This window comes from Dermacentor albipictus, chromosome 6 (genome assembly GCF_038994185.2).
Source record: "Dermacentor albipictus isolate Rhodes 1998 colony chromosome 6, USDA_Dalb.pri_finalv2, whole genome shotgun sequence".
Classification (NCBI taxonomy): Eukaryota; Metazoa; Arthropoda; class Arachnida; order Ixodida; family Ixodidae; genus Dermacentor; species Dermacentor albipictus.
In genome coordinates, this window is record NC_091826.1 from 82,083,374 (window position 1) to 82,100,535 (window position 17,162).

Genomic DNA, 17,162 nt, shown 5'->3' on the forward strand with positions numbered 1-17,162 from the left:
ATCTATTGATACGGAGCTATCATCGTGCCATCTCTGCAAGTACAACTCAAGGGAACACCTCTCGCTCGCTCCCCCGGTGATACAGAGCCCGGTAGGAAATTCGGTCAGGTCCTGGCGCTGATGTGCGGCTACACAAAGCTAATACTGCCTTAAGTTCATGGATTTAGAATGGTAGATCCATGCGGTAATCACGTGGTGGCGGGCTACTCGAAGGCGATGGAATGTTGGTAGCTGTGAGTTGGTAGCTGTGAGTTGGCCGGATAATCTGGCGCAGAAATCCTCTGCCACGTCAATCTCCGATCTCTTTTGAGAGAGGGCAAGAGCCTTGAAGGGGAATCGCTGTAAGGGGAGTGTCCGGAGACCGCGCACCGTTCTCCATAGCTGCGCTAAAGGCTTGCGTGATCTAGCGACTCACAGAAGGCAGTCCAACGTTGCGATTCGAGCTTGTATAATCGGCGCTGGATCTTCTTTTGCGTGCGTCTGGCGGTCCATAAATCGTCCATTGTCTTCGTACGTCGGTATCTTAGTTCAGCACGTCATCGGATTGCTCGAAGTCGTTCTAGTTCCACATCAAATTCGGTCAGTTTCGAAGAGCATGTGAGAGTACGCATAGTGTCTTGCACCGCGCTCTTGATTGCCTCTTCCAAGTCGAAAGATGGATTGGCGTCGCAGTGTTCTTCCATGATTTACTGAAGTTTAGGCCAGTCCACTCTTTGGATCGTATCCCGTATTTCGGAAGGGGACAATCCTCTGATCTTGACGTATGTGCTTCCATTCGTCTCTATGTCCGCAAACCACCCGCACGTCTGACAAGGCTTCATGAGACGAAAGCGAAGTGAAGACAGCTGCTGTATGTGGAGCCACGTAAAACGTAGGACTTCCATCATTCAGCAGCCAAAGTTCATTACTGGAGGCAAAAGATACAACAGCTCTGCCTCTCGAGTTGATCTTCGGACTTCCCCAGAGTGTGTTATGGGCGTTGAAGTCTCCAATAATGACCCAGGGATTGGGAGTTGAGGAAAGGATGTCTCGTAGTCTTTTGTGATCGAATCGACTTGACGGAGATAGGCAGGCACCCACAAGAGCAAAGGCCAAATTCTTTTTCCTTACGTTTAGGCATATATATTGATTATCGCCATTAGGCGGTGTAGGCTGATGAATGTAGGTGAGCTCACGGCGAATAAACACCAAAACCTTACTATTTTCACCAACAGTTGACGACATAAAAAATTCATATCCAGAAAGCCTGGTCGTGTTCGATAAGTTCGGCTCGCAAATGATGATAATGGGAAACATTGGCACACACGTAGCGACGGAAATGCGAAAGGTGCGCTCTGAGTCCGCGGGCGTTCCACTGAAAAATAGCTGCTTGTCGGACCTCATCCGTAAAAGACAGTAGCTGTGGAGCCATGATCTACTCAAGGTTTGCCAGCACCGAACTTAGGGCGTCCAGTACTTGAAGCGCACTTCTGTTTTCTAGATACACGGAGAGTGCTTGCCTGTTGAGGATGCGCATGTTGTCAGTAGCGTTCTGTGGCACAAACAGGATGGAGTGAGGCCATCGTTGAGGCGCCGTTTTCACGGTGTTCTAGCTGTATGCCGAAGATCCGTTGATAATTCTTCGTTTGGCCTTGCGGTATTGCACAAATCGAAGGCTGTCTTCCGAGGACTCGTCACTTGATGGCGTACAGCTCTCTATCCTCGCTATCACTTGACGTATTTCCTAGCTTCCCCGAACCAATGTCCGTGGGTGAACGGGAACCGGGAGGGACCTCGGGGTGTTGTACATCCATCACCGTGATGTAAGGGGCGCTAGACCCCACAGGTGCAGTGAGAAGTCCAGAAAAGCACAGAGACGGGCGAAAAGAGGCACTACAAGAAGCTGCCGCCTGCATCGAAGAATACACACAGCAAGGAGGCCTCAGATGCTCCACGGAGAAATCTGAACTCCTCAGGGTGGGCAGACACCCCACTTATGCCCCGCTCGAAGTAAGGCTAGAAGGACAGAACATCCCGCAACGAAAGATGATTAGAATCCTCGGCATGTGGCTACGAGGAAGCCGGAAATGCAGCCGCACAATCTGCCTGCCAAACAAAGCAGCAGGACAGGTGGGCCGAATGATTAGCAGAGTAGCACACAAGAGATATGGCATGAAAGAGGAGGACACACTCAGGTTGGTCAACAGCCTGATAGTCAGCCGGGTCACGTGCTCACTGCCGTACCATGCAATCACCAAAACCGAAAAAGAGCAAGTGGAGACCATCCTCCGGAAAGCGTATAAAACAGCTCTCCGCCTCCCAAGGAACACATGCAACGACAAACTCATGCAACTTGGAATCAGCAACACTCTTGAAGAACTAAGGGAATGCCAGCTCAAGGCACAAGTACGAAGACTCAGCAATACAACAAAGGGAAGGGCGCTCCTGAAAAAGCTAGGTCGGGAAGTAAAAAAATCACAAAGTAGCAGGGCCACAATATATACCAGACCCACTAAGAAAGAAACTACGCATACAACCTATCCCTCGCAACATGGACACAAACCTCCATGCGAGTAGGAGACAGGCTAGGGTAGTTTTACGAAAAGACGATGGGACATCGGGACAATACAGTCTATACCGATGCGTCCCTATACTCACAAGCACTCAAAAACAACGCGGCAGCGGTAGTAGTAAATAATCAAGGAGAATTAATCACAGGACTCACGGCCGAGGTGGCTAACATAGCCGAGGCAGAGGAAATTGCTGTCGCGCTGACAGCGGAAGAAGGTTATAGAACAGGAATATCCCTCAATATTCTAACAGATTCACAAGAAGCGTGCCGGAGCTATATAAGAGGCAGAATTAGTAACACGGCGCTCAAGATCCTCAGCAGAGTTCCAGTCACTGAGGGACAACCCACACATAACATTATCTGGATACCAAGCCATGGAGGGGTCAGGGGCAACGAAAGGGCGGACTGCCTAGCTCGAGGGATGACCAGCCGAGCAGGAACGTCAACCGCCCCAGAGGGGCCGCAGATCAACTGCGGGAACAGCTATTCAGAGCTATTAAACCTCTATAAGGGTCTAAGATATCAATATCCGCCACCACATAAAGCATTAACAAAGGAGGAGGCCGCAGGATGGCGGAGACTGCAAACGGGCTCCTTCCCAAACTTACACATACTAAGCAGGATGTTCCCCACGCAGTATAGCGCAACCTGTCCGTGGTTTGGAGCTAAACCAACATTATATCACATTACATGGGAGTGTACAAGAAACCAGGCATTCCACAAACACAAAACACCAAGTGCGGAGCAATGGGAGAGCTGGCTCACCAGCCGCGAGCTAGAGACTCAAAGAGCTCTAATAGCGCACGCGTGCGAGGCGGCCCGGCTCAGTGGAGCCCTGGACTAGGGGCCCATCCATGGCTGAAGAGGACCCAAGCTTCAAGAATGAAGACTTTGGCCTCGACCCGCTAAAACCCTAAAAGGGTCAATAAAGTTTTCCATTCCATTCCATTCGATTCTGCAAGAGAAACATTTCGTCTTCTTCCTCCTCCAAAAAAAAAGAAAGCTATCAAAATTATCACAATTCCGCTGTCACGCGCGCAGTTCGAACAACGCTCTCATAGTGCATAGCATGCCGTCCGACGTCAGGCAAAACACATTTTACGTCACCGGAGGCTAATGTGGTGGTCTCGTGGTACCAGGCACCACTCGCGCGTGCAGAAGCACTTGCTGCCGAAATCAGAGTCCAATCACTGCTGATTGTGATAGTTCGCCCTTTCTGCGTTTAATAGCTTTCCGCAACATGATGGTTGTGTGGCCTTCTACCCTTGCACCGAACTGACTGGAGCCCGGCGATGATGATTTCTATTGGCCTCCTCGTTGTATTGGGGACACGAGAAGTAGACATGCACCTAGCCCACTTGAGCTAACCATGTTTTACTACATCAATTGCAGTTTAGCATATTGCTTATCGCTATACTTGTTCGGTTTCTTATTCACAAAAACCTTTATCCCTACCTTGCGCAATTACCTATGCCTGTAACAACCTCAGCTCTATCAATCTCTTCTCGGATTTTCTCCCTATGCAGAAAACGTATTTTGCTTATGTCGGCCGTGGACTGCTTGCTTCCGTCTGATTTCAATCCCAACTCTTCTGAAAGGTGAACATTCCCTATGCAGTTCTCGCTGGGCGAATAGTCGTCAATTCAATTACGATGGGCTGAGCGTCTCCAGCAGGCCAAAAACCTCATCCAGTTGCGAATAGTATTTGCTCCGGTATGTTTTTGCTCTCGGGCAGCCTGCTCGGGCCTCAAAGAGCAAAGCATTTGTCCTTCGTGTTAGCGCACGAATTTTCTCTCTTAATTACTTTCACGCCGTTACTGCAAATTTCTATGAGCTTTATTTGTTTGTTTGTTTCGTCCCTTGCACATATTTTGCCCTCGCTGCTTCTATGGTGCATTTCTTGGCGACTCTGCGTTGTCTGTCTACACTTTCAACTGCTGCGCTGCCAAGCTTTCTTGACCTCTTTCTCCATTTCGTGCACACGCTTGTGAGGTAAGGATGCTTGTGCGCTTTAACCGCCAATTTTTTTCAATGCGAAAGCATTTTAGGCCCGATTACGCAAGAATCTGTCGTACTCGACGTGACTGAAAGATGGTACCAAAACTGGCCGATGGCGCAAAGAGTAAGAACACGTCAAACAATACTCGGATTGACGTCAAATTTCTCTGTGAGATTCCTGTAAATAAAGCAAATTAATGGCTTTGAAAAGAAAATTTGGCACATATCGTTCGGGGATGGAATCGAACACGGGCCTCCGGGATGCGATACGAGCACGCTTTTCCTGACTCCACGATGGCGCCATGGTTCTGGCTAACTAACCGTTAGGCCTAGTGTGTGCGTCATGCACACGTCACGTCACAGCCATCTGGCTGGCTAAACGTTAGGCCTAGTGCGTGCGTCATTGCACACGTCACGTCGCAGCCGTCTGGCTGACTAAACGTTAGGCCTAGCGCACGCGTCATTGCACACGCCACGTCGCAGCCATTTGGCTGACTAAACGTTAGGCCTAGTGCGTGCGTCACTGCACACGTCACGTCGCAGCCGTCTGGCTGACTAAACGTTAGGCCTAGCGCACGCGTCATTGCACACGTCACGTCGCAGCCATTTGGCTGACTAAACGTTAGGCCTAGTGCCTGCGTCACTGCACACGTCACGTCGCAGCCGTCTGGCTGACTAAACGTTAGGCCTAGCGCACGCGTCATTGCACACGTCACGTCGCAGCCATTTGGCTGACTAAACGTTAGGCCTAGCGCACGCGTCATTGCACACGTCACGTCGCAGCCATTTGGCTGGCTAAACGTTAGGCCTAGTGCGTGCGTCACTGCACACGTCACGTCGCAGCCGTCTGGCTGACTAAACGTTAGGCCTAGTGCGCGCGTGACGGCACATCCAACGGGGAGGTGATAGCGTCACGTCATGAGTGTATAAAATGAGCGTGTTCAGGACAGTTCCGAGATCTACAAACGATATAATGCTTTCGCGTTCCCCACACGTAACCAGTCTTGAGTGTCTCTGCCGAAATTTTCTCATCCATGTTCCTGAGTCTTTCCTGGAAACCAGTTTTGCTCTGTTCTTTTCTGACTTCAAACAGGCTTTATGTATGTCACCCCGCTTGACTTATCTGTGAAGCCATCTGACGGCGATTTCCGGTTTTAGATTTCCCGCTTCACGCCCGAAATATGAAGCCGCGCTGCGGTTTGTGAAGGTCTCATTTGTAAAGCTGCCATGGAATTGAGTCTTCATACAGTAGAGTACTTTCTACAAATCACTGTAAGTAGGCGGCCCAGCAGATCTACGAAAGCCCAGAAACTATCGTGCTCAGGCATATACCGTTAATTTATAGTAATAAATAAAGCGAGAAGAGAAAAAAATTTATGCCGGTCCCACGCACTGGGGGAATCGATGTAAGTGAATCCTTCTGTTCTGTTTGCGTTCGTTGGCGCTATTTGGTGGTGATGTTGACGGCATAGATAGCTAAATGCTGCCTTTCGTGCAGCACCTGAATTTGTCTACGTATCATCATCATCAGCCTGGTTACGTCCACTGCAGGGCAAAGGCCTCTCCCATACTTCTGCAACAACCCCGGTCATGTTCTAATTGTGGCCATGCCATCCCTGCAAACTTCTTAATCTCATCCGCCCACCTAACTTTCTGCCGCCCCCTGCTACGCTTCCCTTCCCTTGGAATCCAGTCCGTAACCCTTAATGACCATCGGTTATCTTCCCTCCTCATTACATGTCCTGCCCATGCCCATTTCTTTTTCTTGATTTCAACAAAGATGTCAATACCTCGCGTTTGTTCCCTCACCCAATCTGCTTTTTTCTTATCCCTTAACGTTACACCTATCATTCTTCTTTCCATAGCTAGTTGCGTCGTCCTCAATTTGAGTAGAACCCCTTTCGTAAGCCTCCAGGTTTCTGCCCCGTAGGTGCGTACTGGTAAGACGCAGCTATTATACACTTTCCTCTTGAGGGATAATGGTAACCTGCTGTTCATGATCTGAGAATGCCTGCCAAACGCACCCCAGCCCATTCTTATTGTTCTGATTATTTCCATCTCATGATCCGGGTCCGCCGTCACTACCTGCCCCAAGTAGATGTATTCCCTTACGACTTCTAGTGCCTCGCTGCCTATTGTAAATTGCTGTTCTCTTCCGAGACTGTTAAACATTACTTTAGTTTTCTGCAGATTAATTTTTAGACCCACTATTCTGCTTTGCCTCTCCAGGTCAGTGAGCATGGCTTGCAATTGGTCTCCTGAGTTACTAAGCAAGGCAATATCATCAGCGAATCGCAAGTTACTCCATTAACTTTTATCCCCAATTCTTCCCAACCCAGGTCTCTGAATACCTCCTGTCTACGTGTAGTACACACTAAGCGAGACATGTTTTCTCAAGGCATTGTTGCGCGCCATTGATAACATTAGCAATGCCATTCCTTCACACGAAGTATCGCATCGTGACTTGAGTGTTGATTTGTTGGACAGCCACTGGCGCGTATTGTTGGTTTCACTCCGTCGGTGCTTCAATGACGCTTTGTGTCTGCACACGCTGTGTCAGTTGTCCGCATCGACAAACTTGCACGGTGGTTATTTTTTCAGAAATAGCAGAAATTTGTACCGTACCCTGAATTAAAGCTTTTACAGTTTGTCCGAAACTGTTGCCATGTCCAGTAGTAGCGTTTCCTTTACTGAAGTGGCCTCACACGAAGCATGCTTTCTGACGGCGCCTTTCCCTTCCTACGCGATACTACCATTTATGCAAGCTGCCACGAGCGAAAAGTGGAGATGCAGTTAACACCCATTTGGTTACGGCGTTGGATTTTACGCATTCTCTGTCTTCTCTTTCTGCCATTCTATATCCCCTTTGGGCTGTTGCGCGTGAGTACAAAGGTAAGCGCTCCAGCCAGGGGCGTAGCCGGGGGGGGGGGGGGCATGGGGCTTCAGTCGCCCCTCCCCCCCCCCCCCCGAAATTTTTTCGGGCTGTGATGCACCGCCGACCAAACGGCTCCAGGCGCCGAAAATCATTCTGGATTTCATCTAGAATGTATTTTTTACGCTCGGAAAGACATTTCGGCACGAAGATTGTGAACTCGGGCTGGTTTTCGTGGCAACTCCCACGCACCTGGAGTTACATAACGCAAAGATCCCCAACTGAGCACAAAGTTTTATGGGCGCTTTGATGGCGAGTGGGCTCGTCGCGGCATCTCGCAGAGGCTGCGGTATCTACGGACTGCATGGATTTCAATTCCGAAACTTTATGGATATAAAGGTCACAAACTTTTGATGTGAAGGGTACATTGACATTTCCAAAGTCGTGCTTTACATTTTCAATTCCGGATCTTTGTGAGTTAACTGTTCTTATAAACATTTGATGCTAAAGCTGCATTGACTTTTCTAAAGTCGCACATCGGACCATACAATGAGACGAGCCAAATCAACACACTATCGGACAAGTTGACAAAGCACACATCGAGGTCCGATGAGACGAAGCGTTGTGATGGTTCATTTGTGCCATCATGTCAAAGAAAAAAAATATCAACATTTTTTTTCACCTGCGCCACAACATTCATGTGATGACGCTAAAGCCAGCAAAGGTAACTGTGTTCTTATTATTTTATTCAACTTTGACTTTTATTCGTGAGGACACATTGAGGCTCTTCAATTTTATTGTTCTCGCTACCCGCGGACTGCCAGAGCCAATCAGAGGTCATGCGTTTTTCCCGTGTTGCCCTGACAACCACGCGGCGCACTTTGGTGCGCGTTCGTTTTTCTCTGGCCCAGTGGATTTTGGCCTCGGAGAGTTTTGAACGCTTTCTCGCTAGCAGACGACAAAAAGAAGCATTGGTCCTTCGCCGCCACCATTGTGCATGGGGACCCGACAGATTGCAACGCGTTCGCTTAAGGGCATCACCATCATTTCGATGTTATCGCAACGTCTACGGAAAGTCTTTTATTTCGCCAGTGTAGGCTAACGAGCAGCATACATGTGTTTCTCTGTGGACTATGCGTCTCAGGTTTTCTTCGATATTCCTTGGGTAGCTACATTGGGTGCCCCAGGTAGGCATTCGATTGTGGCCAACATACTTTCCTTTGCGTTTCGTCATTTCGATGCCACCCCCGCCTCCCCCCGCACACAGAAAGACATTATTGCGGCGCAGCGAATTCTCGCATGGAGAAAGTTCGATTTTGTTACTTCTTTTACGAAAAGTAATGGGCCACAACACTCTTCATTTGCCGGATACTCTTATTATATTGTTGCGATATCAATTATATGGACACTCAGGCGCATACCTGCAGTCGCCGTCATGTTCCGTATGAAGTCCAAGGGCGATAACATCGGCTGCACGCGCCACATGCTGTATGTGCGAGTAAATGTGCAGGGGGGGAGGGGGGAGCCGACAATGGTGGGCCAGTCTTGTGTGCGCAACGGAGAAAAGCGGGGAGGAAGCGTGCCGCCTTCCGTCTCGCGCGATGCATCGGGAGAGTGGAGGGAGGGTGGGCGGGCCTTAGGATTCTGTGATTTAAAATCGTGGGGTTTTACGTGCCAAAACCACTTTCAGATTATGAGGCATGCCGTGGTGGAGGACTCCGGAAATTTTGACCACATGCGTTTCTTTAACGTGCACATAAATCTAAGTACACGGGTGTTTTCGCATTTCGCCCCCATCGAAATGCGGCCGCCGTGGCAGGGATTCAATTCCGCAACCTCGTACTCAGCAGCCCAACACCATAGCCACTGAGCAACCACGCCGGGTGTTCTGTGATCTGTGAATCTGTGATTGCACAACGTGCTTATTTGCCTTGCTTGACGCGTTATACAGGGTGTTTAGATAACTTTAGCCAGAGTTTAAAAATATGCCGATGCACTCTAAGACGACGCGACCAAATGCATGTTCCTTACTTTGATATGCAGTCCTTCACGCTATTTCTGTACTTTGTTTAATTAGATAATTATTCAAGATTAATTGACTAACTTCTGAAGCAACGAAGCTAGGAAAAAAATGCCAATTAGAAAGTGGCAGAGTGGTTTGCAAAACGTCCGAATAAACAGTTTTTGCTTTCTAAGTGTTTTTCAGCTTACTGCGGATGTCCGCGAAAAAAAAAAAAAAACACGACGTGACATGCCCGCTTACGAGTCGTGATTGCACTGCTCCCAAGCGTTCTGCGCGCAAACAGCCATAGGTGCGCTGCCGCTTAAAAAGTGACAGGGCAGCGACGCAAGCGTTGGCTGTTCGATTTAGGCTAGCAACCGTTATCTCCTGCGCTGTGTAAAGCGACTGACGGATGTGGTGGTGATGAAAGATGGTAGTTCCAGACAGCGATAAATAGACTATTGTGCATCGGCTGTTTTAAAGTGCGATCAATTTCGTGATGCCTTTTTCCAACTAGGAAAAAGCAGACCTTGCCCTAGGAGCTGCAAGCGAACAGGGACGGCAGGCTGTAATAATATCTTGAAGCTGGCAGCCGGGTACGCGACCAAGCTCGATGACAGTATTCAACACCTACGAGTCGCTGAAGGAAGCCGGCAGCTTCACAGGAAAGAGGCAGAAAGCTTCACTCATAAATAGCGAGGTTCGCTCCAACGTTTTATCTTTCATGGCGGCTAATCGACGCTAGCACGTGCAGCGTGGCGCACAGTTAGATGTGTCCAATTCAACTGCCTGGATGATTTTGAAAACAGCTGGACGGCACCCTTATCGCCTGCAGTTGCATGAATGCCTGGAGTCAAAGGATCTCCAAAAGGGTCCTGACTTGGCGAATTGAATTTTGATTCAGGAGGAGCAGGATTCTGACTTTCTCACCAAGGTTTCTGGACTGACGAGGCGAACTTTTCCAGAAATTGCCAATATCCACAACGCACACTATTGCAGCGAGCAAAATCCCCACTGGCTAGGAATATCCCGCCATCACTATCAGCGGTCTTTTAACGTTTGGTGCGGAATATATGATAGCACAGTCATTGGACCAGTGTTTTCTAACAACACTCTGACCTTCAAGAGTGAGTTACTCAAAGAGCCGGTTGAAGACTTCTGCTGCAACATGACACTAGCCCAGCTTGACGCAATGTGGTATTAGCACGACGGGGCCCCAGCCCACAGCTGCAGTCAAGCACGAGCGTAGCTTGATGTTACCTTCTCAGGGCAATGGTTAGGGCGAAACAAGCCTGTCCCGTGGCCTGCAAGGTCATCCGACCTCAACCCTCTTGGCTTTTGGTGTTGGAGTGCTGAGCACCAACCAGGTTGCGGGATTGAATCCCGGCCACGGCTGCCGCATTTTAATGGGGGCGAAATGCCAAAACACCCGTGTACTTAGATTTAGGCGCACGTTAAAGATCGCCTGGTGGTCGAAATTTCCGGAGTCCTCCACTACCGCGTGCCTCATAATCAGAAAGTGGTTTTGGCACGTAAAACCCCATAATTTAACCCTCCTGACTTTTCCTTGTGGGGCTATATTAGGGTCACGTACACACGACGGAAGGGACGACTCCAGAAGCCTTACAGGTGAATATAACTGTAAATATAAGAGAAATGGGCATGGTCAGGACATGTAATGAGGAGGGAAGGTAACCGATGGTCATTAAGGGTTACGGACTGGATTCCAAGGGAAGGGAAGCGTAGCGGGGGGCGGCAGGAAGTTAGGTGGGTGGATAAGATTGAGAAGTTTGCAGGGACGGCATGGCCACAATTAGTACATGACCGGGGTTGTTGGAGAAGTATGGGAGAGGCCTTTGCCCTGCAGTGGGCTTAACGAGGCTGATGAAGATGATGATGATAACTGAAGACTGCCACAGCATTTCACCGACGATGCTCAAGGCAGCGACACCAAGCTATCTCAGAAGATCCCAGTGTTGTATCGCTGCAGAAGGTGACCTCTCTGAGTGATTGCTGTGAAAGCGCATGAAAAATAAACGTAAATTTAGTGAGGCTGCGTCTGTTCAGTTAGGATACTCTTATTCTACCATTTGCAGCCTTCTGAGAACTGAGTTTTTTTTATTTAGGGATGTTCAATTTGCTTACAGCTATCGCGAAATGACGGACCTGTTACTTCGAGCAGAACAAGCGATAACAGCTTTGTCGGCTTAAAGTTATAACGAACTTCTGCGAGGGGAGCACATCGCTGGCCCGTAAATGGCACAGCTAACGCCTACGTCGCTGCCTTGTCGAATTTTAAGCGGCAGCGCGCCTATGAGTGTATGTGCGCGGAACGTTTGGGAGCAGTGTAATCACGACGCGCAAGTGGGCATGTCACGTGGTGTTTTGTACTTCGCGGGCTTCATTAGTAAGCTGAAATGCACTGATACTTAATAGATATATAGAAAGACAGAAACTGTTTATTCGGACGTTTTACAAACCGCTGTGCAATCTTGTAATTAGAATTTTTTCCTAGCTTCGTTACTTCAGAAGTTGGTTTAATAATCTTGACTAAAAATCTAATTGAGCGAAATGCAAAAAATAGCGCGACACACTACATATAGAAGTGAGCAACATGGGCTTGGTCGCGTCGTCTTAAAGTGTATCGGCATATTTTAAAACTCTGGCTAAGGTTAACCGAAACACCCTGTATACAGTTACTTTTGCTTAGATACCTATAGATTTATTGCATACTTATACGTAGATTTAAATATCTTGTTGAGAGGTTTTTTTTATACGCGCAGTGAACTTTGTTTCCAGAGACACTTTATTGCTTTTTATCAGGCTTCATCTTCGCATTTGTGTATTCCATTGTACTTCGGATTTCTAACGTATATTTTGCAGAACTGCTGCTTTTTATATGTGATGTCTCTTGCGACTGCTATTTCGACGCAATTACAATACACGACCGGTGACAGCTCCTCCTGCACTGTAAATTTGAACGAAGAACACCGTCACTGAGATTTCTCCCTGGCCATTGCATATGTACAAAAATTTAAACAAGGTTCTTCAATGACAAATTTTCATTGAAATATTTGTCCTCAACTTGTTCATTTCACGGCCTTTACATTTATCATATCAATGGTATACACTGCTTTGCTGGTTTCGCACTGGTATAGTTCTAACGTTCATGTGATATTTCCTTATTAAACAGACGAAAAACACGGAAGCATTGATATCCGTTATTTCTGGCACAATTTTTGGGACATAAGAACATATTTTCTTATGAAAAAGAAATACATATCTTACTTGTCTTGACAGTGCGTAGCGTCCAAGCATTCGTTAGCAGCATCCTTGGCAATAGAAATGCAGTTATATTCATGCATTTGATCCCTCGGCAAATTCTGTGAGAAGGCCGAGCTGCAGCGTGAGCTCGGCCCTCCTACCCTCTCTTTCTTTTAAACCCATCTCCCCCACACTGCGGCCACTGAGCCGTGCTCCCACATAGGTTGCAGTAGATAGTGCCAGTCTTTCCTCCTTTCCCACAAGAACCACTTCTCTCCGTCTCTCTCTCTCTCTCAAAACCCTCGGGCCCGCAGCGGCGCGACCACTTGCGGCTCGTGCGTTCTCTCAATCCGGCTACGATGGACTTCGTAGCGCGTTGGCTAATGAGCCGTAGCCAAGACGAAGCGCACCGACCACGTCGTCTTCGTAAACGTCGCTCTTCGTGCCGTCTTGCTGGTCCCGCATATATTTTCGAAGTAGGTGGAACACGGCTTAAATTGAAGTGCAAATTTACTGAGTAACTTGGAAAAGGGTTCGCCTTGACGTAAACAAAAATTGGAATAATTGCTAATTCTTGTTTCTATTTTTGACGTAGCGCACAGTACCATAATATCCTTTATGCAATAATTATATTGTGACGTGGCCTAGCGTTCTTGACAACAAATTCAGCATTAATACATCAGGAATGATGTTTAATATTAAAAGGCTATTTACGTATTTAGTTAACTCGTGATTGAAGCGAACTGCTTATGTCTGCCACTGGAATGAAGGCGAACCAGCAAAAATTGTCATTTTAACGCGAAGGCCTCGTCTGTTACACTTTAGGAAAACTGCGCTTAAAGAACGAGTTGAAACGCTAAACCTGGCTTATAACTTCATCGCAGAAGGGCCACGAACGAAACTGTCCAGCGTCAACTGTGCTCATGAATGCCACCAACAAATGCTCTAACGTCTTATGCTCATCGTATATCCTTTGGCTTTTGTGATACGTTTTCGTTTCCTTGTCAGTGCAACCAATGGTGATGCGATTGAGTAACGTTCCAGTGGTGACCGCTCAATGTGCGCAGGTGGGCAGCTCGTACAAACATCAAGCTGGAACATTCCAGTGTCGCAGCCTTGGACGACGCCACCGATCACAGCGGCACCGTCGGGGAAGCAGCTCTACAGTTCGCCTAATGACTCGCTGCTTCCTCAGCCTTCACCGCGAAGCTCCGCGCCATTGACAGCGCGAGGACGGAAGCGCGGCCGCCCGAGAAAGCTCTCGCCACCAGCACAACCAGCACGAGCACCACAGGCCAGTGCTGGACCACCAGGAGGAGGAGAGGAAGTGAATGTGGCCGGCCCTGCTAGGCCAGCCGAACCGCCGCTTCGACCGCAGGAACTGACGCCAGCGCCACCGCGTGCTGAATACCCAGTCTCGCCAATGACCTACCATCTCCATGATGTCACCGAGCCCGACAACTTTACGGAAGCGGAGCCTTTTGCCGAAGACGATTCTTGGGTTTTAGATAACGTTATTGAGATTTTGGAACGAGACTATCCGCCGATCGAGTGATGCATCTTTTCAGCAGTGATTTCAGTGATTGTGTCTGTTGCATGTGGTAGCCTCGCGGTTTCCATCGAGTTCGTCCTGGTGTCGATGGATCTGCAATTTGGAAAAGCATCAGGCAGAACGCATCCTTTACGGATGACTATGTACATTAATGAGATTAGCATTCAAGGGATGGTGCCTATGTAATTCGGTGGTGGGAAATTCATTATTGGATGAAATTTTAATGATTTTAATTGTTATGTAATTGTGGGAATGTAAGTTGTGTGTTCGGACGCATACCTTCGCACGTATCCAGTGACCCAAGTTCTCTAATATATATATAATACAAGGAATAGTTCTGTAGGTCCGGTGCATAGGTAGTTGAAAAAACGGAGCACACTTACGAAAATTGCATTTTTAATGGTTTAACGTTTCGGCCGTGGCACGGCCTTCGTCAGAATAAACGCAGATACAAGTATGCACCCGCTTTTATGGGCATACGCACGTGGGCATAATCAGCAGTGCATGCACGTGTACACTTGCAACTAACAGAAAAAGTGCAGCAGAATGTATAACTCAAGCACGATAAATGATATGTATGAAATATCATTACGATATCACGATGATTATACATGAAGTTACAGAATGACATCAAGTGCGACATGGCAAAACTAGCAACAAATTGATTTGGCATGATTTGTCAATGCTGTACAAGAACAAACACATCAAGATATGGCAGAAAGGCACGACATTTTTCCTACGCTTTCGTTGATGCCAGATGAAACAGTGTTAAATTTATGAATGAGAAAGGATTCCCTTACTTCTCTATAATGGTGTGATTTGAAACCTGATTGTATCACTGTTATTCTGATGTTGTCAAACGTATGGCCTGGCAGTCGAACATGTTTAGATAATGGAAGGTGCGGCAAGCTGTTAACGTGTGCTTTCTGGTTGTTGAATCTGATACGAAAAGATGTTTCGGTCTGACCGATATACTGCATCTGACATACTGAACATTCAAGAAGGTAGATGACGTTAGTACTGTCGCATGTGAAGTCGCGTTGATTTTAATAGAAAAATTGGATGCTGTGCTTCTAGCAGTCTTTGACGTGGTGATATGTGTACAAACTTTACAACGGGGCTTATTGCAGGGATGACAACCAGCAGGAGCAACGGCTTTAGTCTTCGAAGAGGTTACTAGGTCACGCAGGTTTCTAGAGCGGCGATAGACCACTCTTGGTGATTCCGTGAAAATATTTTTAAGACGGTCGCTCTGTGTCAGTAAGCTATAGAAATTCCTAAGAATGTGCGACTTTGCTTGGGACACGCAAGTCAGCGATATCGGACAGGAAGTGGCTAGTAATGCCCTTCTAGTCACACTAGACGTGGCATCGCTGTACACGAACATTCCCCATACTGGTGGGATTCAGTCTGTACTCCAGGCATATAACCACTCTGTAGATGACAAACCGATCGATGATTCTACCCTTGGCAAAATTCTAACACTAATTCTTGAACTTAATAACTTTGAATTCAACGGCGAACTTATGTTCAAACTAGTGGTACCTTCATGGGTACAAAAATAGGCCTCAATTATGCTAATATTTTTATGGGCATGTTAGAAAAGAACTTCCTCGCTACTCGTGACCTCAAACCATTCTATTACAAACGCTTCATCGATGACATTTTCCTATTTTGGCACCATGGTGAAGTTGAATTGTTTCATTCATTACTGACTTTAACAACGCCGCGCCGGCAATTTCCTTTTCCCATTCCTATTCATCACTCAGCATGAACTTCCTTGACGTCTCGGTGTCTCTGGGCAATGGTAACTTAACGACAAATCTTTACAGAAAGCCCACTGACCGACAGCGATATCTGCATTTCTAAAGCAGCCATGTCAAACATTGTAAAACGAGCATTCTCTATATCCAAGCTGTCCGGTTCAAAAGAATTTGTTCGGACGACGGTGAATTCACTCGCAACTGTAACCAGGTTTGTAACGCACTAATCGCACAGAAATACCCTTCCCAAATAATTGACGATGCCCTTAAATGGGCCGACTGTCTCGACCGGAAAGAACTGATCTGCACGGACAAGGGATCGGCGCCTATTTCACGAACGAATCTTATGCTCACACACTCTGCATCTATTCCTAACGTGTCGCACATTCTTAGGAATCACTATAACGTACTAACACAGAGCGACCGTCTTAAAATATTTTCACGGAATCACCAAGAGTGGTCTATCACCGCTCTAGAAACCTGCGTGACCTAGTAACCTCTTCGAAGACTAAAGCCGTTGCTCCTGCTGGTTGTCATCCCTGCAATAAGCTCCGTTGTAAAGTTTGCACACATATGACCACGTAAAAGACTGCTAGAAGCACAGCATCCAATTTTTCTATTAAAATCAACGCGACTTCACATGCGACAGTACTAACGTCATCTACCTTCTTGAATGTTCAGTATGTCAGATGCAGTATATCGGTCAGACCGAAACATCTTTTCGTATCCGATTCAACAACCAGAAAGCACACGTTAACAGCTTGCCGCACCTTCCATTATCTAAACATGTTCGACTGCCAGGCCATACGTTTGACAACATCAGAATAACAGTGATACAATCAGGTTTCAAATCACACCATTATAGAGAAGTAAGGGAATCCTTTCTCATTCATAAATTTAACACTGTTTCATCTGGTATCAACGAAAGCGTAGGAAAAATGTCGTGCCTTTCTGCCATATCTTGATGTGTTTGTTCTTGTACAGCATTGACAAATCATGCCAAATCAATTTGTTGCTAGTTTTGCCATGTCGCACTTGATGTCATTCTGTAACTTCATGTGTATTCATCGTGATATCATAATGATATTTCATACATATCATTTATCGTGCCTGAGTTATACATTCTGCTGCACTTTTTCTGTTAGTTGCAAGTGTACACG

General features: G+C 47.2%; 1 protein-coding gene across 2 annotated transcripts in view; it reads left to right on the top strand.

The window, feature by feature from the left end:
* Positions 1-16,421, top strand: part of LOC139061245 (proline-rich protein 36-like) — a 35,624-nt gene extending 19,203 nt beyond the window's left edge. For both annotated transcript variants that reach the window (XM_070540950.1, XM_070540951.1), the window contains one exon: positions 13,755-16,421. In XM_070540950.1, coding sequence (XP_070397051.1) covers positions 13,755-14,242 — 488 coding nt within the window. In that variant the 3' untranslated portion in view covers positions 14,243-16,421. The remainder of the gene's footprint in view (positions 1-13,754) is intronic.
* Positions 16,422-17,162: the final 741 nt, after the last annotated feature.